Raw genomic sequence first — 23,296 nt, forward strand, 5'->3', positions numbered from 1 at the left:
CCTCTTTTAACCTCATGGACGGGACCTATGTGGCACACATTATACTTCTTGATGAAGTAGTCAAATCCCCTTTTTTTTCTCTCCATTCATCTTGTTGTCAACGTATTTTAGCAATGTCCTACGAATATTTTACTTCTCTTTTTAGGGTGCCAAGATGCCATTGCCAGTGTAAGCAGGTTTGCTTACGCTTGTGAATTGTTACATCAACAGCCAGACATATGCTTAATGTTCCATGAAATTATTTTTCTCATTTTTGTTTTTCAGTGTCGAATACCAAAATAAAATTTCTTTTATTACATTTCTGAAATATCCTTTTGCTGTGAAATAAATGCATGACAGGCATTATTTATTTCTTTCTTTATTTATTTATTTTCTTTTGCTTTATCATGAATGACATTGACCATAATTGACCTTTATCATGATTTCAAACTCTCCAACACCAGAGATCATCTCCCAGAATGTGTGCTTTAGTGTGGCTGTTCTGTTTTGTCCACATCTTTGTACCGTAATGAAATAATCAAATGGAAAGCAAGAGTTGAAATCCTCAAGTTAATTGTTATTTACATCATGGAGATAGATGTTAGGAAATTAATAAATGCGTAGGTATAGAAGTGTTTACATATCTTCTTTGCCAGGAAAAAGAAAATATATATTTTTTTTCTTATACTTGAGACCTTGAAACGAAAGATCTCAAAATAAATCTCAGCAGAATCTTAACAATACTTTTCATAGTCTTTCTCTCATGATTTTCTAAGTACCATGTGCACACCACAAAGGGTTTACCCAGCCAGGATAACCACCATCTTCATATTTGAAGCTCAGAGTAATTCTCAACTCTTAAGTAAGTTTCAAATGAAAGATTCAACAGACTTGTACAAATTTCAGCATTAATTCTTCTTAAAAAAAGATCATGATCAATTAATTATTAATGAGGAATGTACTTGTGTTCTCAGTCTCGACCAAAATAGTATGAACTATTCATTGACAAACTGCACATGTACTCATTAATCCTGTTAGTGAAAGTTATAAAAGTATGAAAAAATTAATTAAGAAACTAACATTAACTGGTTTTAATATGACTATTCTGCTTTCTTTCTTACTGCAACTGAAAGCAATTTAAGAGAACTTTTTCCATAAACAAAGAAACCAGGGTAGAGAGGTTCGGTGAATGTGGTCTGGACTCTGTGGAGGAGGGCCATTGTGTCAGAAACACTGTAGAAGGACAGAGTTCCTGCCCTGTGATCCAGGTACACTCCTATTCTAGAGGAACTGGGGACAGGTACTGAAGTTTCCTTATTATTATGCCTAAAAAAGTAACATGAAGGAGAGCAATATAAACTCCAGGACTTGTCATTCCGTCCCAGACAGCTCTTTGCATCATTGTGTTTCCTGCTGATCCCTTTGTACGACATTGCTATATGAACCCAGGTCCCACTCCACTCAGCTTCCCAGTAGCAGCGGCCGGACAGACCCTCTCTACACAGTACCTGGAGATAAGAATCAAATCTGTCTTTGTGATCGGGATATGGTTGGACTTCCCCTACCCAGGTCACCAGCGTGTTCCTCTCAGAAAGGCAGAGGTGTTTATGCACTGTGTTGGGATCCATCGTAAGCTGACAGGCATCTAATGGAGAAGAAAGGAGATTTTAATATAAATTAATTTGCTTTTCCCTTTTTTGAAAGGCCTGCTAACCTTTTATTTGCCTGTACTGATAATCATATTTTAAATCATAAGTAGGTTAATTAACATTATTATTTTTCTTATTGTTTTTAGTAGGGGGGCATGCTAGCACGGTGGGTTTAACCAGGTCCTCCTCTGTGGTGGGTCTGCGTTTCAAGCCTTCCTGCGGGTACGTTGTGACAGACTGGCATCCCATCCTGGGTGTGTCCCCTTCCCCTCTAGCACTGTGCCCTGTTTTGCCGTGCTAGGCTCCGGTTTGCTGCGACCCGCTTGGGACAAGCAGTTTCAGACTGTGTGAGTGATTTTTTTCTAATAATGTTTTTCTTTTCTTTTCTGAGTATTACACAACTGACACTGAACCAGTGTGGCGGGCACCAATGGTCATGACAAATTAAAAGTCACTGAGATCGTGCCTCTTGTTCATTCTTTCATTCACATACTACTGAACCTCTTGATCCTGTGTGAATGTTTTACATTCTGTGACAATTATGACTCACTAACTGTACGGACTGAGCTATGTGTGTAACTAGCTAGACACTGTGTCCTGTGTGTATTCATACACAATATATTTTTCACTCAGAAGATTAAGTACTCACATTGTAAGAATTTTGTCCGGTTCTTGGTCTCTGATGTTTGTAAGATCTGTTCTTTTATTGCTGAAAAGATTAAAAAGTGAGAAAATCATTGTTTTTTTTTTTTTTTTTTTAATATATAAGCATACATGCTGTGTGGACACTTTTAATTGTTACAAAGGCATAAAAGCTGGGGAGAAAAAACTCACGGTTCAAGATTTTTCCTGTGCTCCTAGATCCTAGAATGCAGACTTCTGTCACTGTGGAGATATAAAAATAATGAGGTTGAACCCACGGTCAAGACAAACATAACTGATGCAATGTTTTGTCACTTTCACAAGGATGCTCAGAAGTGTGGACAGTATGAGATGTCTTTGCACCACTGACCTTTTTCTGAAATCTTGGCTAATGCTCTGCCAAAGATGCGCTCCAATTCATCTTTTAATTCAGAAACAGACTTGCTTACATCCCCAAAAGAGCAACATGAGCTTACAGAAACTTTAGATAACTCTCCAGGTGAAGCAGTGACGCAGAATGTCTTGCAGATCTTGAGAATATGGAAAACACAGATAAAGAAGAGGGCTGACAGAGGTTTCCTGTCATTTATCATTTCTGGAAAGAGTCAGGAATAGTTCCACTAGGCAGCTTTGTGTGAGACAAAAACTCTGTATGTCTATTTGTCAGTCAAAAATGATAGATGTTACCTGCAGGAGACTGATGTGATCTTCTGTGTGTGAAAGCCGCTCTAGCTCAGAATTTCTCATTCTCAACTCAACAATCTCCTGCTCCAGTTGCTCCAGGAGTCCTTGAGCCTGACTCAGTGCAGCCTTCTCCTGAGATCTGATCATATCTTTCAGCTCAGAGCGCCTTTTCTCGATGGAGCGGATCATCTCCGTGAAGATGCTCTCAGTGTCCGCCACTGCTGCCTGTGCAGAGCGCTGTTGGAGACACACAGAAAGACACTTTGACTCTGGTCTCCTCACTGTGGGACTGGAGGAGAGCCCTGACTGAGCCCTCAAATGGCTCTTCCAGCAGCCAGCTGTTGTCTTCTCCTCTGCTCCATACTCACTGTGAGTGATTCCACAGCCTCTCTCAGCTCCTGCACCTCCTTCTCTCGCTGCTGTATTCTCTGCTGGAGTCCTGTCTATTAATATAGCAAACAAAGCAAGTAACATAGAAAGTAAATAAATAAAATAAAAGTAAGTAAATAACAAAGATAATAAATCAGTAATAATGACAAATAAATTTAGTGAAAGTGAATTACAATACACATCATGGCATGCTAGTTTCTACTAAAACATTTAGTTGTTTTTTAAATGTATTTAAAATGCGTTGAATTTGTATCAAGTCGAATTTGACTTTTAGGAAATTGTGGAGATTACATTTTTATTTTTTGTCATTTAAATAAGTTTTAATCTTAATGACAAAGTTAATATAAAAGTTTAAAGTCAAAGTGGTTAAATTTCTTAACAGCCACAGAACCTAGCAACAAAATCAAGAGGTATTTTGATTATTACATTGATTATATAGATGGCAAAGCAAACATAAATGCCTAGATGCTGACAAATGTTGAACATGTTTAAAAATCAGTTCTCTTCAGATTCATTGAAGAGGAGGTTTTAGAGTTCACGTGTTTTTTTGTAATTTTTAAATAAGTTGTTTCAAATTAATAAAAGATCATTTTAAAAAGTCTGAAATGGACTTGTGCCCTGCCTCCTGGTCTGTGTTTCCAAGATAGGCTTCAGAACAGCCAATGAAACTGGAATAAATATATAAGCATGATGCAGCAAATTTTAATGTACTATAGTATTATTTGTGGTATTCAGAGAATCTAACTTGTGAATAAGTGAAGTTATGTCTCTATTAATAATATGTCTACTCTTAATGTAATGCATAAATTGTACTTTTGCTGAGATGTACGTCACTTTGGGCCAGAGCATCTGTTAAATGAGTAAATGCAAATGTAACTATTATTGTTTTTATTTAATGTCATGTAGCCGTTAAAGTGATTTTAGATTTATCAGAATATTTCCACTCCCATTTGTGCTCAGAAATTGAAGACCCAGTGTGCTAATACGTTTGTGCTGAAACAGCTTTCATTGTTTCCCACCCTGTCGAAATGAAAAAGCTGCAACAGAAGAATGTAATAGGGTATGCACAAATGTGCGTATTTGGATTATAGCACAATATAATTTGGTGGAGGGGGGACCAGCTTTCATAGCAGTTGCCCCTGTCTGATATCCCTGTGGAAATGAGTTCTTCCAGGTTTTTTTCTCAGCCTCGGTAAATCTTGTTTTACTATTGAATTCAAGTGTCTACACTCCAGCAGTGGTGAAAAAAAGTATGTGCTGTTAGAGATTTAAGCTCTGTTCTTCTCAGGTGGCAGAATCTGCCAATCAGCAGTTTGCCAAGTTTTGAAGAAAGCTGTCGGTTAGCTCGCTTTCAGCAGCTCTCATTTCCAGCCCTTGGCCTGATTTCCTGCTCACTTTTGAAATACTATAATGTACTTTTCATAGTCTTTACATGTAATCGCTACCATTTACCATTCTGTGTTACTATTATTCTTGTGTTCATTCCAGTGGAACCTTGCAACAGAGCAGTGACCTTTACAGGGTGTACCCTCTCCATTCTAGTACTTATAGGCTTCTGGGGTAGTCTCTGGACCTCTGGAACCCTGAATTAGGACAAGTAGTTCTTTCAAGTGAGTGAATGAGTGACTCGCTCACTGAAGTAATTCAACTGACTCACTCACTCACTCACTCACTCACTCACTCACTCACTTTCCAGACTTTCTTCTCTAAGTCAGGATTGTTGCTGTTTGGAGCCTACCCCATATGCAAGTCACAAGGTTAAGTAGAACACACCCTTAATAAGACTCCAGTCCATCACAGGATTAAATATTTCCACGGGAGCAAACATAGTATATACAAATTTGCTTTATAATATAATAATTGTTTGATATCTGCAAGTACTTCACATGATTAATTTGTTTATCAAGTAACTATTATGAAAATCATGTGAAAATTTCAGTATAATCATTACTGAAGTGCAACTTTACTGATTTCTAAGTTCTTACCTGTTTCTCCGTCCTTGCTGCACCTACTGAGACTGTATCGTGGCCTCGGTGGTCAACTATTCTACACAGGTAACAGATACACTGCTGATCAGTACAACAATAAAATTCCAGCAATTTTTTGTGACGTGAACAGATCTTTTCCTGGAGTTTTCCAATCGAATTGACCATTTTGTGTCGATGCCCCTTATGAATTTTGAGGTGGGTCTCACAGTAATTCGCAAGACACACCAGACAAGACTTGATGGCTTTGTTCTTCCTCCCAGTGCAGACATCACAAATCACATCTCCAGGTCCAGCATAACAGTGATCAACAGGAGCAGGTGGGAGTTCTGCCTTCTTCAGTTTCTCCACCACTTCAGCCAGCATGGTGTTTCTTCCCAGAACAGGTCTTTGGCTGAAGGTCTGTCTGCACTGAGGACAGCTGTAGACACCAGCATGATCTTCCTGATCCCAACACCCTTTGATACAGGTCATACAGTAACTGTGTCCACAGTTAACAGTGACAGGATCCTTTAGTAGATCCAGACATATAGAGCAACGGAACTGATCTTCATGCAGATCACCAGACTCTGCCATTTTCCTGCACAGATAGACAGGTTTCTTTTCTTTGAATCTGATTTTATGTGTGAGTAGGAGGAACTTCCTGGTACTTTTCAGAGCTGCAGGATATTGCGGTTTGTAGCAGATTCCAGTCACAGAGCAGGTTGAGCATTGACACACTGATTATGTTGTTGCTGCACCTTGTGGCTCCAGACTAGTGAGTCTTAACACGTTGGCGCTTGTGACCCAGATGAGCACTTCCGAGTCCAGGATCCAACATCCAGCATATGTGGCAGCTGCTAGTGTAGTGGTCAGAGCTGCTGTCTTTAGCCCCAGGTTCAAGTCTCATCTCTAGGTGTGACATGCTGCAGTAAGGTAATTACTCCAGTAAAAATTACCCAGCTGTATAAATAAGTAATTTTTTAGAGTAGCTAAATGCTGTAAATTTCTTTGGAGAAAAGTATCAGATAAATGTAATGTAGAAACATGAGAAAAAAAACAGTTCCTGTCACTATCCATAAAATAACATTTAATTTTAAGCAACATTCATATTTTTCCATTCTGTCAGAAATGCAGTACAGATGTGCATTTACATTGATCTGTTTAGCAGACACTTTTCTCCAAATCCACAACAGATCCACAACATGTGAGCAAAATCCAAAGAGTGCATTTTATTAGATGATATGTTTATTCATTTTATGTCATTGATGAGAAATAAAATGTTGTTTAATTTAGTTAAACAGTTAATTTGCCTTTCAGTGATTCATCATTGCTTTTGTAACCATGCTTTCAACTGCTACCTAACAGCACAAAAACTCCCCTGCGCAGCTGAGTGGATAGGATGCAACATTGCTTATCATTTGGTCAACTATTTACCTAATATTACTTGAGCAATGCCCTTTAAATAAGTTTATTTAAAACAATATTATTTTAACATTTGCTTTTAATAAGAAATATTTTCATTAATAATCTCATCAAAGGTCAGAGCAGGTAATATGATGAAATTGGTAATTATCTGATGCTTGCATATGTTTTCACGCTGCAGCTTTCCAACCTCAGAATGACAGTGTAGCCACAGTACAGGATGTAGGAAGTGGTAACAAAACCTCAGCACATATTTAAACTGTAATAAATATAGTCAGAATCTGCTTATTATTGTAAATTCTTTTGTGACTTTTTAAATATTTTCTCTTACGACAAATAAATGTTACATTTATTTTCAATAATGAAATTAATAGTTGGAAAACTACATGTAATGCAGGGTGTCAAGATGACTCTACAAACTAATGTCACGGTTGTGGGACTGAATGCGACCGCAGCTCTGTGGAAGCTGATGACGCAGGTCTCCTCCTACGCTCTAAAGACATCCTGTTTACGTGAGTTGTGGACTTTAATTATATGAATATTTGATTCTCCAGCAAGAAGAGGGGGGGAAAATAAAAATAAATAAATAAATAGATAGATAGAAAAAAGAGGGACGCCAGGCCTCGAGGGGGCAATTGCCATGCAGGGGGGGTGCGGTGGCGCAGTGGGTTGGACCACAGTCCTGCTGTCCGGTGGGTCTGGGGTTCAAGTCCCGCTTGGGGTGCCTTGCGATGGACTGGCATCCCGTCCTGGGTGTGTCCCCTCCCCCTCCGGCCTTACGCCCCTGTGTTCCCGGGTAGGCTCCGGTTCCCCGTGACCCCGTATGGGACGAGCGGTTCTGAAAATGTGTGTGTGTGTGTGTGTGTGTGTGTGTGTGTGTGTGTGTGTGTGTGTGTGTGTGTGTGTGTGTGTGTGTGTGTGTGTGTGTGTGTGTGTGTGATTCTCCAGCAGTGGATTGCAATCTGCAGTCAGCCACACATGTAATAAGAGAAACACACACACACACACACACTTTCAGAACCACTTGTCCCATACAGGGTCGCAGGGAACAGGAGCCTAACCCGACAACAGATTGCGTAAGGCCAGAGGGTTAGGGGACACACCCAGGACAGGACACCAGTCCATCACAAGACACCCCAAGCAGGACTCAAACCCCAGAGCCACCGGAGAGCAGGACTGTGGTCCAACCCACTGCACCACCGCGCCACCACACCCCCCACATGTGATACAGAATACAAAAAAAATTTGTATATCATAGAAACATCAAACTGGATCTGGATGTTTGCAGAAACTAACACCTTAAAGACAAGGATCCTCACTCTTTGCTACCTTACGACAGTATTAGCAGTTGATGATAATAATACAGTCCAAGAGGGATCTCCAGAACCGGGTGAATACACAGGGAATCTCCAGAAAGAAATGATCCTATTTCTCACAACAAACTACTGGATAACTGAGTGTGAATTAATGTTTCATTTGTTAATATTGTTTGTACATTTACACGTATACATTCATTTTCAGTAGCAGAAAGTAGAACCTGAAAACTGAAGCCAGACTTGGTAGAGAATTGGCACTTCTCCTTGCGCTCACAGCGGTGAGGTTGCATATTTATTCAAAACCCGACTTGTGTATACATAAGTCAGACAAACAACTTGTTTGCCCTGAGGTGGATGGATGATAGGCAATGGGAAGAAACCATGGAAAACTATTAACGTGCGCTTCTAAAGAGTAACCTCTGTCTCCATCTCTTGAAATTCACGGTGTGGATGTTCACATTTTTTTCTGGCTTCTCAACAATAAGGTCATTTGGATAGTTTCTGTTTTTCGTTTTGGGCAAGACCACTGCTCAGGTGTGGTATTGAATGTAATATGTAAAGTAAGGAAAACATTACAGGTAAATTTCTGACTCATGGAAAGCGACACTGAGACACGAAAAAGAATTCATGTAGTAGCTCTGATGTGATGCTAGTTTATCATTCTTACCTATTTGTGAGGTGTCATGATGGAACAACAGGTAGCACAGGTCCTGATATGTAGGTTCTGTTGATGGACAGTAGTTTATATCAAGTTCTGCCTGTATACTGTATATATACATATAAACAAGATGCACGCACACACACGCAATCGCTTAAGATTCACAGTGTGTCCCCCCCTTACTTATGACCATAGTGAGGAGATTCCCCCTTTGAGCATGAGATGGAGATGGACTAGAGGTCAAGGGTGAAGGAGATGGAGTCTGAGTATCTGCCTGCTGTTCTGATTTCCATTCTCCCTGATGCTGTCGCCTGACTTAAAGAGCCCCATAACAAAGCCTGGCCAAAATGAGAGTTCTTCTCTGTGCATCTTCTTCTTGGAAGAACAAGGCAGCTGCCATGGTGGTGCAAAGATCTACATCTACCTGACACCTTTCTCTAAAGCAACTGACAATGTTAAGGTTAGAGTGACTCGACCACCATGGATGAGGCGCCTCTGCTTCTCATCTGGACTATATTGTACAAGCCCCATTCCTTGCAATGGAAATTCAGGTAACTAATTTGTAGAACAAATTGACCCTGAAGAATCTGAAGAATGGGTGTACATCTTGATCAAACTGAAAGAGGTATTGAAGTGAACTCAGGTTTGGTGTTTTACTTAAAAGTAAGAGTGTACGCAGCAAAGTTGAATACATGAGAAAGTAGTCCAATGGAATTATGTTTCTGTTGCCCGTTGTTCTCTTCCTTCTTTTAAAGGCCCGTGAAATTAAATGATTGATCGGGAGTGTGAAAATAGGTGTGCTGCAATCTGCTGGGTAGCTCCCGGCAATCAGTCACCGTATTGTCACACACTGTCTTTATTCTCAAAAGATTTTATTTGGCAAAGCAATCCACATATCAAATTATTTATGAATATTAGCATCAGTGGATGTACAGCAAGGCATCATTAATATCAATGCACCAATGCACCATGTGTGGTTAACAAGTTTAAAAAAAAAAATACATTCTGTTTATTCTTACTGGAGTTTTAATTCATTTCCCGTACTGACGAATATTTGGATATCAGCTCAACATTATGTATCTGTTTTTCTCATACACTATTTGCCACTCAGCAAACATCATGGGTTACACAAAACAATGGCAACAATATGCTAATAGAATCTTGGAAATATCTTGATTTTGAAGTCTATATATATATATATATATATATATATACACGTATATGATATACATTATCACATTTTACATACATTATATATGTATATATACACATATTGTCATGGCTGGTTCCGGAAGGAAGTGGAGGACCCAAGAGCGGAGTGGAATAAGGGCTTTATTCAGGGAAATCCGAGAATCTTCGTCACAGAACAGGCAATAGGTCTCTAAGGTGTAAACATCGTCGAAAGGACAATCCAAAAGGCAAGGTCGGTACACAGACAAGAGGTCGATAATCGTGAAGAGGCACGAAGACTAAGAAGCAGGGTAAGAGATGAGGAAGGAGTTGAGGTACAGCAAGGCGGTTGCAAGTCACAAGGCTGAACAAGGTTCCGCATCAGCTCCTGCTCTGACGCTGCCTAATATGCGTCAGTTTGTGCCGCGCCCCAGGTGTTCCGCGTTGGCTTGGCGGCATGGGCGTGGCATATATAAAACCAATCACATAATAATATTATAATTAGCCTGGACTTTTGCTTGTTGCATGCAATCCAGCCTGCCCTGTGATTCTCAGGATGAGTGTGTATTTACAGACACGGCTGTTTTATGCTACTGAAAATTTCCCCTTTTTTGACAGACATCATACCAAGACAGGAAAGATCTGCCAAGACTGTTAGTTCTCACAGAACGCACTCAGATGTGTGCTTTAAACTTTGACAAATATTGTTAAATAAATAATTATTAGCTCAGTTATGGCAGAAACTTTGCATAGATGCAATGAGGAGGTGTATGTGAGAATTTTCATCACCACAAATATATGGAATTTGACAACAATCTTATATTAAAATATGAAATGAAACAGAACTATAAACCAGTAATTAGTATAAATTTACAGAACTGTAAAGCAAGATAAGCAAACACCGTAAGCAGTGATTAACCAGTTCAGCTTCTGAGGAAATCTCAGATTTTGAACTAATTTTTTCTCCTCAATTTCACCTGCTCCTCATAATTTTTCCTCATTCCAGACCCTTCCTGATGGACATTTGTCACAGTCTGTTGTCCTGAAGGGAAGGGAGGAGACAGAATGAAAGAATGAGATCTACCAGACAGAAGATGTGCAAATAGACACACATATGTCCCTCATCAGCATAAAAAAAATGACATTAAAAACTGAACAATAACTCTTTTGCTGTTGCACATTCACTATAGGCAACTTAAAAATGTAGTATTTAGATGTGAAAACTATTTTGAAAAGCTGTAATCTCTTTCATAAATTGGATTCTGTGTCAGTCACAAACCCCATGAGATACTTTCAAAAACTTAAAAAGATGAATGGCCTGTTCTTATGTAGCTACTTCATTCATTCAAATGCTGAGATCTCAACTTTTGCCAACTGGTCTATTTAATTTCCTTTAATGGGAAATAAATATTTGCATTGTAGATACAGCTACTGTTGAAGTTAAAGTTAATGATCAGAAGTGGTCTACTTACTGTAGTTCTGTATCACAGCCGTGCACATCAGATAGATGAGAACAGTAGCAACATGCAGCACCGTGTGAAGAATGTGCCATCTACAGGAAGAGATCCAGGTGTTTACTGTTTACACTGGTAAATGTGAATGGCTTCCCTATTAAACAATTTTCTATTTGTGCGATGCTAAAAAATTAATAATTTTTGTAGATTCAATTGAGATTTTCAAGGTTTGTGCTGAAAACAATACATGTGCTTTGTAAAATAAATGATAAATGATTTAAAACCATACTAAAAACCTCTGAAGTTAAGAAATCAGGTTATCACTTTACACACACACACACCCATTTTCTGGGCCGCATGTCCCATACGGGTTCGCGGGAAACCGGAGCCTACCCGGCAACTCGAACCCCAGACCCACCAGAGAGGAGGACCGCGGTCCAACCCCACTGCGCCACCACACCCCCACGTTACATATAAATTGTTTATTTATTCTTTTAACAAAGGAATGTAGTTTTAGAAATGTAGATTTCCATTTGAAAAATTAATGTTTAGAATCTTATGAAACATTAAAATGTCCCCATGAATACCAGTGTGTCATGACTGAGTATGTCAAATGAAGACAGTGAAAAAGGTATTTAACTGTGAATTAAGATCCACTCACATGCGGGATGGAGCTTGTCGAAGGGTCATTTTCAGTGGTAGGGTTATTATACGATGCAACTTGTGTACTGTTATGGAGAAGGATGGATTATTTTTAACTGAAAGCAGATGACTGGTCCATTCATGACTGTATATTTAACACTGATATTATGAATGGGACGATTGCTACATCCATACGTACATAACCATTTCACCTCTCAGTGCTCCAGCATTTGCAGGTGTAGTTGGAACAGAGATTTTACGCCCTGATGACCTTCCTGACATCAACCCCCACCATTTTACTCCGACTTGGGTTTAAGATGGACTTCCCATTAGTTGGAGTTAAGAGCAATGTAGCATCACTAACACCTGAATTGCATGTCTTTTGACTACAGGGGGAAACCGGAGGAAACTCTCACAAACAGGGATAAGAAATTCCACATGGATTTAGCGGGGATCAAACCCAGGTTCACTCCACCTAGGTGCGGTGAGGCAGCAATGCTACTTGCTGTACAACCATGCTGTCCCTGAATCTTTGAACGGGGCAAATAAATAAATCCACCCTTTGCATATTTTCCGTAAAATTCTTGAGTATAAGCTGTTTACCTACCAGTATTTTCAGACTCCACATTGATATGCACTGGGAGGAGTTGGTCTCCAGCAGTGATCCAGTACCAGCCCATGTCATTACTCTCCAGTCCCCTCACTGTCACAGTGAAAAGACGGCGTCTGTCATCGATTTCCAGCTGAACTCTGTCCTGGGACGTCCTGTTTCCCCTTGCTATCAGACAGGAGCTCCAGTCCCCTCTCCTACACCATTTCTTCTCCTGGTCTCTATTTCTTTCACTGTAGAAACTCTGGACACTCACATTTTCCCCTGTCTTACCAGTCAACATGTTGCTAAACACGAACACTCCAACAGCACCTGAATGTAAAAATTTTTAAACTTAGAGATCTCATCAGTTCAACAAAAAATACAAAAAAACATTACGAAGCTTTTTGTGTGGGCAGAGGGAGTGGTGGCGCAGCAAGCTTTACTGGGTCCTGTTCTCTGGTGGGTCTGGAGTTTGAGTCCCACTTGGGGTGCCTTATGATGGCCTGATGTCCTGTCCTGGGTGTGTCCCCTCCCCCTCTGGCCTTATGCCCTGTGTTGCCTGCTTAGAATCTGGCTCATGGTGACCCTGCTTGGGGACAAATGGCGTGTGTGTGTGTGTGTGAGTGTGTGTATTTTTTGTGGGAAGCATTGTGTAAGAGCCCCTGGGTAAAATACACTTTTTACACAAAACAGATCCATTCAGGAATTTTACCGTACAACCTTCTTGTACTAAATATTTTCTGTTCAAGAATCCAATAAATGCTTAAATGCTGGAATATAAAGGCAAGCAGTATGTTTCTAAATGAGACATCTTACCTGCAGTAACTGTCAGGTTCAGAGATGCCATATAGATTTCTGTATTATTTGTTTCCACTCCACACCAGTAAACATCAGAGTCCATCGTCTGCAGGTCACTCATGGTCACATGGACACATGTTTGGCAGAGTCATCGGTGATTGACACTTGGCCTCTTCTCTCTGGAGTGTCAGTGCTCACTATGGTTGTGCATGATGACTGAGTTATCATCCTGCACCAGTATTTCACATAATCTCTATATTCTTCATCATAATGACACTGGATATCGAGGGACCATCCTCTCTGTACAGTTATCTGGCTGTCTGCCGTAAGACTATAGGGATCTGCAAGAGAATCCATTCATACCCAGTATGAGTTCAGTGTTTATTACTGTCAGAAGATGAGTGATGACAGCTAATCATGCAGTACCATATAAAAAATCTCCAGCACAGGGAAGATTACTTGGTGATTTATGGACAATGTTAAGCTCTACTTTTACCTGGAGGAAGATGGACAATCAGGTTCCTTCCTTCCTCTGCTGTATCACACAGAGACTGGATGATGTTCTCAGTGATGTCATGTAGGTTGGAGAAGTTGGACACAAAGTACATGTTCTCTGGTTTGCTGACAATCTCCCTCAGCTCCTCCACAGCTGCATCCCTTCCCCCGACGGCGTAGAGTGTGATTCCCTTCTTCTTCAGCTCCTCGGCCTTCTCTTTCACCGTGTCGGTGGAGCGGTGACCAGTGATGACCACCCCAATCTGAGGTACCCCCTCACTGATCCTGCTTCCTGCAGTCTCACTGAACTGGTGCTTCAGCAGGAAGTCCAGACCCTGTCCAGTCATTGTCTTGGTGCCGTTGATCTGCTTCATGTTCCAGATGAGCCACTGCACCAGATCTTTGTTTTTGTAGGTTTCGACGCTGGTCATTGGTCTTTCACTGAACCTCTGAAATCGTAGATGGTTGACATCGGTTTTGAGGCTGAACTCTGTCCGAGTTGTGTCACTGTACTGAGAGAGTCCAACCTGAACTTGATCCAAATGCATATAGAACCTGCTCAGAAGGGTAAAAAGGAAGTCCTTGATCCACTTGAATTCTTGAGCAGTAATGGCATCTGACCCATCCAATAAAAAGATGACGTCCACCACTGCTCCCTGCAGACAGACTAAGATATGTTGAATGTTACATGGGCTGCATCCAGTGGTGAAACATTGACAAGTAATAAACAAAGGGAAAATGAATAAAACACACAGAAAAAAAATAAATTTTAAATAAAATGGCAGCCACCCTAACCACTGCACTGACCCAAAAATAGAGGGCAGGTTAATATTATTTGGAGATGCAAACATCCATTCCCTATATTATAACCCCAATAAAATAAATTGCACTATTGTATCGCATTATCTTTGCACCTTCTTTCTTGTTTATTTATAACCTTCCACTGCCACCTCCCAAATGTACATTTCTGTAGGAAGAGATCTGTAGCACAAGAATTTTGCTGTTTTGTCAAGGACATATGATAATAAAACTTTAAACCTGAAACATGTTTTCAGTTTGACATCAATGCATATTTAACCATTTATCATTGGAAGAAAAGAAACCCAATTATATCCAGAAAGGATCACAATTGTAAAACAACAGATAATAAAAAAAATCCAAGCAGGCAAACACTTCTCAGAGCCACTGTAAGACCCCCTTTCACAAAGATGTCAGCTATGTAATTATTAAATATCACTGTAATCCACTTTGGAGAGAAGTAAAAACTTAAAACAAGGTTTAACCAATGGAGGAAGAGACACTGTCACTGAACAACTGACAAGTGAGATTACCTGGATACAGCTGCAGTGTGGGCCTATCGGCAGTGTAACACAGAGTCTGGCTGATGATCTCTTTGTTCAAAAAAGAACGAAAAAAACCTCTGCGATCTTCAGTAATCAATGTTAGTGAAACTGGTAACACTAGGATGCCACGGGTGAGATACTCCTCAAATTCTGGAAATGGCTTCTTGTCATTCTTGGACACTATCACTACAGCCAGGGGAACCCACTTGTGGGTTCTCATATTTTCTGCCTCTGCGATTGCGTCTAGGTGGATTTGCAAGTAGTCAAAGGGACTTCCAGTTTCCGTGGCTCCACCTTCTTGTCGCATGTTTTGAATTTTTGTCTTGAGTTCTGTTGTGTTTTTAGAACTTGCAAGATGGAATTTGATGTGCACAGCTGAAGTATATCGGATCAGTCCTATTCTCACCTGCTCCTGACCAACATGAAAGAAATCCACCAAGTCACAGAGGAAAGATTTGACCTTGCTGAACTCCTTTGGACTAACATTTTCAAAACCTTCGACCAGGAACACGAGGTCCATCACAGCATGAGGAAAACAAACTGTAAGAAAAGACACGTCACACAGGATGGAACTGATACTGATGATACTTCATACAGGGCAACTGGATAACAGGGTAAACTGAGACCTTACCATTATCCAGAGTTTCACTCACAGGAAAACAGGTTGAGAAAATGAGCACAGCCACAGTCTCCCACATGACTGCTTATTATTGCTATTGAATGCAATATTGTCGCTCTATAATAAAAGAAATTTGACAGATGTAAGTAGCATAGTATCATGGTCACGGTCAGTACTTTGCCGTCACTAGTTTTGAATCACATAAGAAATAAAATGAGCTTCTGCTTGTTGCTCTACATAAAATCTATAAGAACAACAACAACAGGGACAGCTGGTAGAATAGTGGATACACCTACTGCTTTTGTACCCGCAGATCGCAATTTTGATGCCTACCTCTGGCTGTAGTACTGTTGAGCAAGGTTCTTACCCTAAATTGCTCCAGTAAAATTACCCAGCTGTATAAATGGGTAAAGAATTATCAATGCTTTTCTTTGGAGAAAAGCATCAGCTGAATATGTAAATGCAAAAACAATAATAAAGTAATACTGCCATATCGCTGAAAGAGTCCCATGAATTAACACTAGTAAACATAGAGCAGAAACAGTGACTTCTTCACTCATGGAAAAAAAAAAACCTGTCTAAAATTTTCCAAATGAACTGTAAACATTAATTTAGCTATTATTTTACTGTTTTCTCTTCATTGTCACTCTCTCACTAATACTTTTGTTAAGCTCTTACCCTTTGCAGAGTCGTGGCAGCTCAGAACCTTTCCTGGAAGCACTGTGTGCTCAGCTAGGAGGGGTACACCCTGGATGGGAGACCAGTCCAGCGCAGGGTAGCCACACACGTACATAAGTATTTTAGCATCACCAAGCCAGAGCGCCTGGAAGAATGACCATGTCTACCGAACCGCCCCACGACCAAGCTTCCTGTGCTCCGCACTTGGGTCCGATGCAACGGCGCCGGGGGAACATCATGACAAGCACATATGAATTACATTTCTGTATATGACAAAATGCTGAATTCATAACAAAAATTAATATGTTGCAGTAGCCTCACTTGCTGCTTAGAAAAGTAAGAAACTGTAAAAATAAATGCAATACATTTGTACAATATTGTTTAGTATTGCATATACAACAAGGGGGTACGGTGGCACAGCAGGTTTGGCTGGGTCCTGCTCTCTGGTGGGTCTGGGGCTCGAGTCCTACTTGGGGTACCTTGTGATGGACTGGTGTCCCGTCCAGGGTGTGTTCCCTCCCCCTCCAGACTTATGCCCTGTGTTGCTGGGTTAGGCTCTGCCTTGCCACGACCCCGCTTGGGCCAAGCGATTGCATGTGTAAATATTCAATGAAAAAACTATTTAACAAACAAAAACTTCACATTATCTGAGTAAAAATTTCAAAAATTTCTCATTTTACTTCTATCTTTGTATAATTTAGGATTATGCTCACAGCTTCTATTATGTAAAGAAAGGGATAAACAAGAAAGATAAGTTTTTTTCTGCACAAATAGCTATTTCTTTGACTTTATACATTTACGTATGTATATATTTATGCACAGTATGCCTGAATGTATCATTCATTTATTCATAACAATATGTGTCTTTTTTGTCATATTCTATTAAGAAAATCCAGATTGCTATTGTTCTTACCTTTTTGAGCAGGTGCTTCACAAGCTGACACCTGAAGAGCTGCACCTTGTGTCAAACTGACTAGCTGTACTCAAAGCTTTGAAGCGTCACACAAAATCTTCCAGGAATGACAGATAAAATCTTTTCACTGATACTGCAGTGGGTGCTTTTTTAAATTTCTTGAGATCTATAAAGAAGATTGCATTTTGTTTGGGGTTATTCTGAAATATTTTCAAAAGTACAGCTAGTAGCATTAAAAAGTATGTTATTGTAATTACAAAAAACTGTAGTGGACACTAATACACGAGTATGATCATTTAGTTTGCATTTTTGGAATGGTAACAGAACACAGCCTTGCATAGTTTTTTTTTTTATTATTTCTAGAAATATTGTCTTAAAGCGAGGGGGTGCGGTGGTGCAGTGGGTTGGAATCACGTCTGTGTCACGTCAGACCTAGAGAACCGCGACGGAAAGACTCAAGTGTGGAGTCATTCGTCTAGAGTCAAAGGATCAGGCAAGTTTTTGGTATCAGGGACAGGTGGAGGGTCGATTCATCGGTGGTCAGGGTCAGAGCGGGAATCCATAGGACAGATCAGGAGAAAAAGCGAAAAGTCGGTTGAATGGTGATCGCAGTTGAAACGAAGATCCGTGGACGTGGTCGAGAAACAAAGCTAGGGGTCAAAACCGGAGAATGTGAACTGTGAACTGGAGATGTGTATGAGCAAGGAGTCACAAGGAAGGGCGGCTGTCCCTAACGAGATTCCGCAAAGGTATGGGAGCTGAAGAGGGTCTTTTAAAGGGTGAGCTGTTAATCAAGTGCTGGAACAGAGTCAGGTGTTGTCAGTTGAGTTGTGGGCATGGACGTGACAGTCTGCATCTATGTCGCTGTTTTTGTGAATGTAATGAACACATTGTATTTTCTAGATGTGTGTTTCTTTGGGGAAAAGCATCTGCTAAATGAATAAATGTAAATATAATTCTCTATCATCATTATCATCGTCATCCAGTAATCTGCATCATTCAACAACTCTTCAAAAGAGCCATATCTTTGTTGAGAAGGAACCCTGGTAATGAAAGACATTTTTTTGATGAAGAAACCTTTCTGGAACATCTCAGAAGCAACACAGTTGTTAGTGATTGACCAAAGCTCTGATAGTTCCATAGCAACTGGTATGCAAGCTGTTTATCACTCTGATAATGTCAAAAGTGATGGCGCCACAATACCATAAATAGGACATGCATAAATGTTTCAACTTTATCTAGAAATTAAATGTGATCACAGACATGAAGTGTAGAGCATGTTTGTGTGCATCTGATACACACTGTACTCCTGCTAGGCAATGGATGTTTGAGCGTTTAAAAGCATATGGAAGAATCATAATGGCCAGGTAATGGACAAAAAATATGCTAAATATTTAAGCTTTTACACATTCATTTGGGGGGTACGGTGGCGCAGTGGGTTGGACCAGATCCTGCTCTCCGGTGGGTCTGGGGTTCAAGTCCCGCTCGGGGTGCCTTGTGATGGACTGGCGTCTCGTCCTGGGTGTGTCCCCTCCCCCTCTGGCCTTGTGCCCTGTGTTGCCGGGTAGGCTCCGGTTCCCTGCGACCCCTGTATGGGACAAGCGGTTCAGAAAGTGCGTGCGTGCGTGCGTGTGCATTCATTTTTTCAACTCAACATATGTGCACAGAAATTTTTGACCATATCTCCTATTGTTGTCAAATGGAAACATTAGATGATGCCACTTCCCCAACACACTGTTCTTTGTGTAAATGATTGAAGATTTCCTTATTTATAATTTCTAATTCCTTGTTTTTCCTTATTAGCTGATTTGAGCACCAGCCCAACGTTAGTCTTCGTAGTCTTGGTTGAAAATTACAGACCGGTCTCTCTCCTCTCCTTCCTTTCTCAAACCCTAGAGCGGGCGGCCTGTGATCAACTGTCTGATTTCCTCACCCGGAACCATCTCCTCGATGGTTATCAGTCTGATTTCAAAGTTGGTCATGCCACCGAGACTGCCCTTCTGGCAGTATCTGATGCTCTCCAAGCTACTAGAGCTGCCTCCCTCTCCTTGGTCCTCAACCTCCTCGATCTGTCTGCAGCGTTTGATGCTGTCAATCACCGGATTCTCCTCTCCTCTCTTAACTAGTTTGGGATCAAAGGTACAGCACTAAGATGATTTGAGTCCTACCTCTCTGACAGATCCTATCAAGCGGTCTGGAGGAACTCTCGTTCTTCTCCTCTGCCTCGCTCAACTGGTGTTCCGCAGGGCTCGGTATTAGGTCGTCTTCTTGTCTCAATCTACACCTCCTCCCTCGGTCCGGTCATAGCCTCCCTTGGATTCAAATACCACTGCTACGCTGATGATACCCAGCTCTTCCTCTCCTTTCCACCTGGTGCATCAGACATCTCCACATGCATTGCTGCCTGTCTGTCGGACATCTCTGCATGGATGTATGATCACCACCTCCAACTCAACCTCTCCAAAACAGAGATTCTTTATCTCCCAGCTGGCCTGTCCTCCTGTCACAATCTGTCGATCAAACTGGACAACTCACTCATTTCGCCTACCTCCTCGGCTGAGAGTCTGGGAGTAACAATTGATGGGAGTCTATCATTCTTTCAGCACATTGAAACTACAACCCAGTCTTGCAGATATATCCTGCATAATATTTGTAGGATCTGTCCCTACCTCACTACTGACTCTGCCCAACTACTTGTCTAGGCCATGGTGACCTCCTGTCTGGATACTGCAGCTCTCTCCTGTGTGGCCTTCCTACTACTGCCATCAAACCTCTACAACTTCTACAGAATGCTGCTGCACAAGTTGTGTTTGATTTGCCAAAGCATTCCCATGTGTCTCCTCTACTCATTTCTCTGCAGTTTCTTCCTATAGCTACCCGAATCAAATTCAAAACCCTGGTTACTGTCTACAGTTGCATCAATAGAACTGCTCCCAGCTACTTACAAGACTTAATCAACCGGTACACCCCAGCCAGGCCCCTTCGCTCATCTATTTCTGCTCACTTGGTGGTCCCGTGCACGAAAGGTAAAGCTCTGAGGTTCTCGGTTCTTGCTCCGTTGTGGTGGGATGACCTTCCCCGTCACTCAGAACTGCGGAAACTCTGTCTATGTTCAAGAAGGGTCTGAAAACTCACCTTTTCCAGATCCACTTTGCCCAAGATCTCTCCAGCTCATTTACAGTGTATTTGTTCATGCATCCCCAGATACAACCTTTATTCAACCACTACTCTGGCATTGTACTTGCTTATTTGTGTATCTTCTAATATTTAAGAAAAAACAAAAATGGTGGGAGGGTTCAGGATTTGTCTATTCTGTGTTTTATGCACCTACTCAAACGATGACCCTGGGTGCAGCAAGTGGTAGGTAATAAATTAGGTTTACTTGAGTCACGTGTCTGCAGCTATGTCTCTTTCTCTTAATGTAATACATAAATTGTACTTTTGCTGAAATGTACGTCGCTTTAGACAAAAGCGTCTGCTAAATGAATAAATGTAAATGTACTGTATTTAAAAAGAGGATATTGCAAGCCTTCCGTTGTAAGAAATGTGTGACTCTATCACCACCGGTTCTCGACAACTTGACTAATTCAAGTTCTATAACACGGAGAGGACCCGCCTTGTGTCCAGCTGTGTTAAAGTACCTGGTACGTTTGGACACTTACATATGGCCCACAGCATTCACAGTCTCCATTGCAGACAGAGAAACACAGATCACAAATGCTCCATTATCAACGAGGACAAGAAATCCTTTGTATTTAATTGCAGTACTTCTTCTAAAAAAATTCTAAAAAATACCAGTAAATCCTTTTTAAAGGACCAGTTAATATCAAAATTGACACAAATACTGGTTTGTTAGCCATAAGAAGCATTTTATTGATTCCTACTGGGTGGCTGTGTAAATATGGACCTTGCTTACTTTTTAACAAAACAAATTTAGAAAATGGGTAAATGAAGAAAGTGCAATGAAAAATATTAAGAGGTAAATCACTGAAAATCCATAACTTGATCTTCCTGAACACAAGGGCTAGTGTACATTGATATATAATATAAAGTTAATCAAGGCAAAACAAAACGTGGAGAATAAAAATACAATCATTGTTTGAAAATTATTATAATAATTTTTATGAAGGAAATATGTCATGTCTGCCGATGTCTGACAGTTACCTTGACCTGAACCATTTGCTTTTGCAATTAATTTGGGTTAAATTCTGGTGAACTAACTACTAAATTTTGTAGATTGTACAAGCAGCATATTTACATTTACATTTATTCATTTAGCAGATGAAACAATAAACCTGAGAACAGCAAATGTAAGATAAAATTTTTAAAAAATGTCTTGTGATATACCTTACACCCCTCATTTCACATTAACTTGACCCTTCAGGATGAACTTTACTGACTGCTGATCAGTTTTTATTCTGCCTCTTCTCTGGTTGACATTTCAGTCTCAGTATCTGTGGAAGAATCTGTTAGACAGAAGAATTACAAATACCGGCATTTTTTTAAAAAATTTTAACTCTTGACAGTTTAAAAATATTTTGGAGTAAGAATAAATTTGCATTGAATGGTGGTATTTAGATGAAATAATTTTTTTGCTACATTAACAAACCCTGAATAACAGTCTGTATTTACATTCCTGAACTGAGTGTATCTCAGGTGCTAAAGTGTTAAAATTTATTATATTGACCAATGAAATTTCCCTTAAGGGTAAATCATAATTCTTGCATAACGCATAAGTCTTAGTCCTGCCCTGTGGCTGGCTTTACCCCACAACCAGTCACACAATGTTAACTTATATATATATCTAAACAAATATATTGATGTAATTCAGTCATTATATTTTCCTCTGAAATTTGCATCACTATGGAGGAATGAATTTTACTAAATAAATAAATAAATAAATATACTTACTGTTGGACCACAACGTAGTCACGGCTACAACTGTACAAATCGTATAGAGCAGAAAGGTGGAAATATGCAGCAGCACATGTAGAATTTCTATTCTGAAAGAAGAAATCACACTGTTTAATAACTGATTAAAGCACACATATGATGAGAAATGAGCTTTAGTTTCTGAAACTGATCATCGCACATGATATGATTGGGATTTGGTTACTTGTGGTACTAAACAAGCACTAAATAATGAGAGCTTTAGCTTCACAATTTGACACTGCGGAAGTGACACATTGTTTATGTAATTCAAGCTATTAAATGTTTTGATAGGCTCGATAATGAGCTGACACAGGGTTGGCGTGGTGCCAACCTCTTACTGTCCCAGTGGCATAATGCTGCCTGTACTATTAATTTTTTATTCTTATTTCTCCTTCTATACCTGTCTTAATGTGATACTTATGTATGCACATGTGATCACAATGTCTCAGCAATTATATTATTCCAACATGCAAGTTTTTGGAAGTGTACACACACACACACTTTCTGAACCTCTTGTCCCATACAGGGTCGCAGGGAACCAGAGCCTACCCAGTAACACAGGGCATAAGGCCAGAGGGGGAGGGGACACACCCAGGACAGGATGCCAGTCCACCGCAAGCAGGACATGAACCCCAGACCCACCAGAGAGCAGGACCCAGTCCAACCCACTGCACCACCACACCCCATTTTTAGAAGTATTTAAATTAAAAATATGAATATCACAAAAAACATAAATATGTTGCGAAAAATACGAAGGATTCTTGCCTACTGTTTCAAGATTAGGAGATTGTTTTGAATTGTTTAATGGCAGAGTCCACTAACCTCTGAGAGACAGATTGCTGAACAGTCAAAATCAATGATATGGCGACTTCAGGAAGAGCTGAATATCTCTCTGCTGGGAAGGGTATTCAGTCATTTATCAGTTGAAAGCAGATTAACAGTTCATCTCTGCA

The 23,296-nt window shown here is 40.3% G+C and overlaps 2 protein-coding genes across 2 annotated transcripts in view; both read right to left on the reverse strand.

The window, feature by feature from the left end:
• Positions 1-1,079: 1,079 nt before the first annotated feature.
• Positions 1,080-23,296, reverse strand: part of LOC108929563 (tripartite motif-containing protein 16-like) — a 36,902-nt gene continuing 14,685 nt past the window's right edge. Inside the window, exons 3-7 of the mRNA XM_029254515.1 lie at positions 2,958-3,191; positions 2,641-2,800; positions 2,463-2,513; positions 2,278-2,337; positions 1,080-1,624 (exon numbers count right to left, since the gene is read on the reverse strand). Of these exons, the coding sequence (XP_029110348.1) occupies positions 1,080-1,624; positions 2,278-2,337; positions 2,463-2,513; positions 2,641-2,800; positions 2,958-3,191 (1,050 nt within the window). The remainder of the gene's footprint in view (positions 1,625-2,277; positions 2,338-2,462; positions 2,514-2,640; positions 2,801-2,957; positions 3,192-23,296) is intronic.
• On the reverse strand, positions 3,207-5,905 carry LOC114911313 (E3 ubiquitin/ISG15 ligase TRIM25-like). Its single transcript, XM_029255088.1, has 2 exons — positions 5,330-5,905; positions 3,207-3,397 (listed from the first exon to the last, which is right to left on the reverse strand). The coding sequence occupies exons 1-2, from the start codon at positions 5,903-5,905 to the stop codon at positions 3,269-3,271; spliced, it is 705 nt and encodes a 234-aa protein (XP_029110921.1). The 3' UTR covers positions 3,207-3,268.

The sequence above is a fragment of the Scleropages formosus genome, chromosome 9 (assembly GCF_900964775.1).
Source record: "Scleropages formosus chromosome 9, fSclFor1.1, whole genome shotgun sequence".
NCBI classification, from domain to species: Eukaryota; Metazoa; Chordata; class Actinopteri; order Osteoglossiformes; family Osteoglossidae; genus Scleropages; species Scleropages formosus.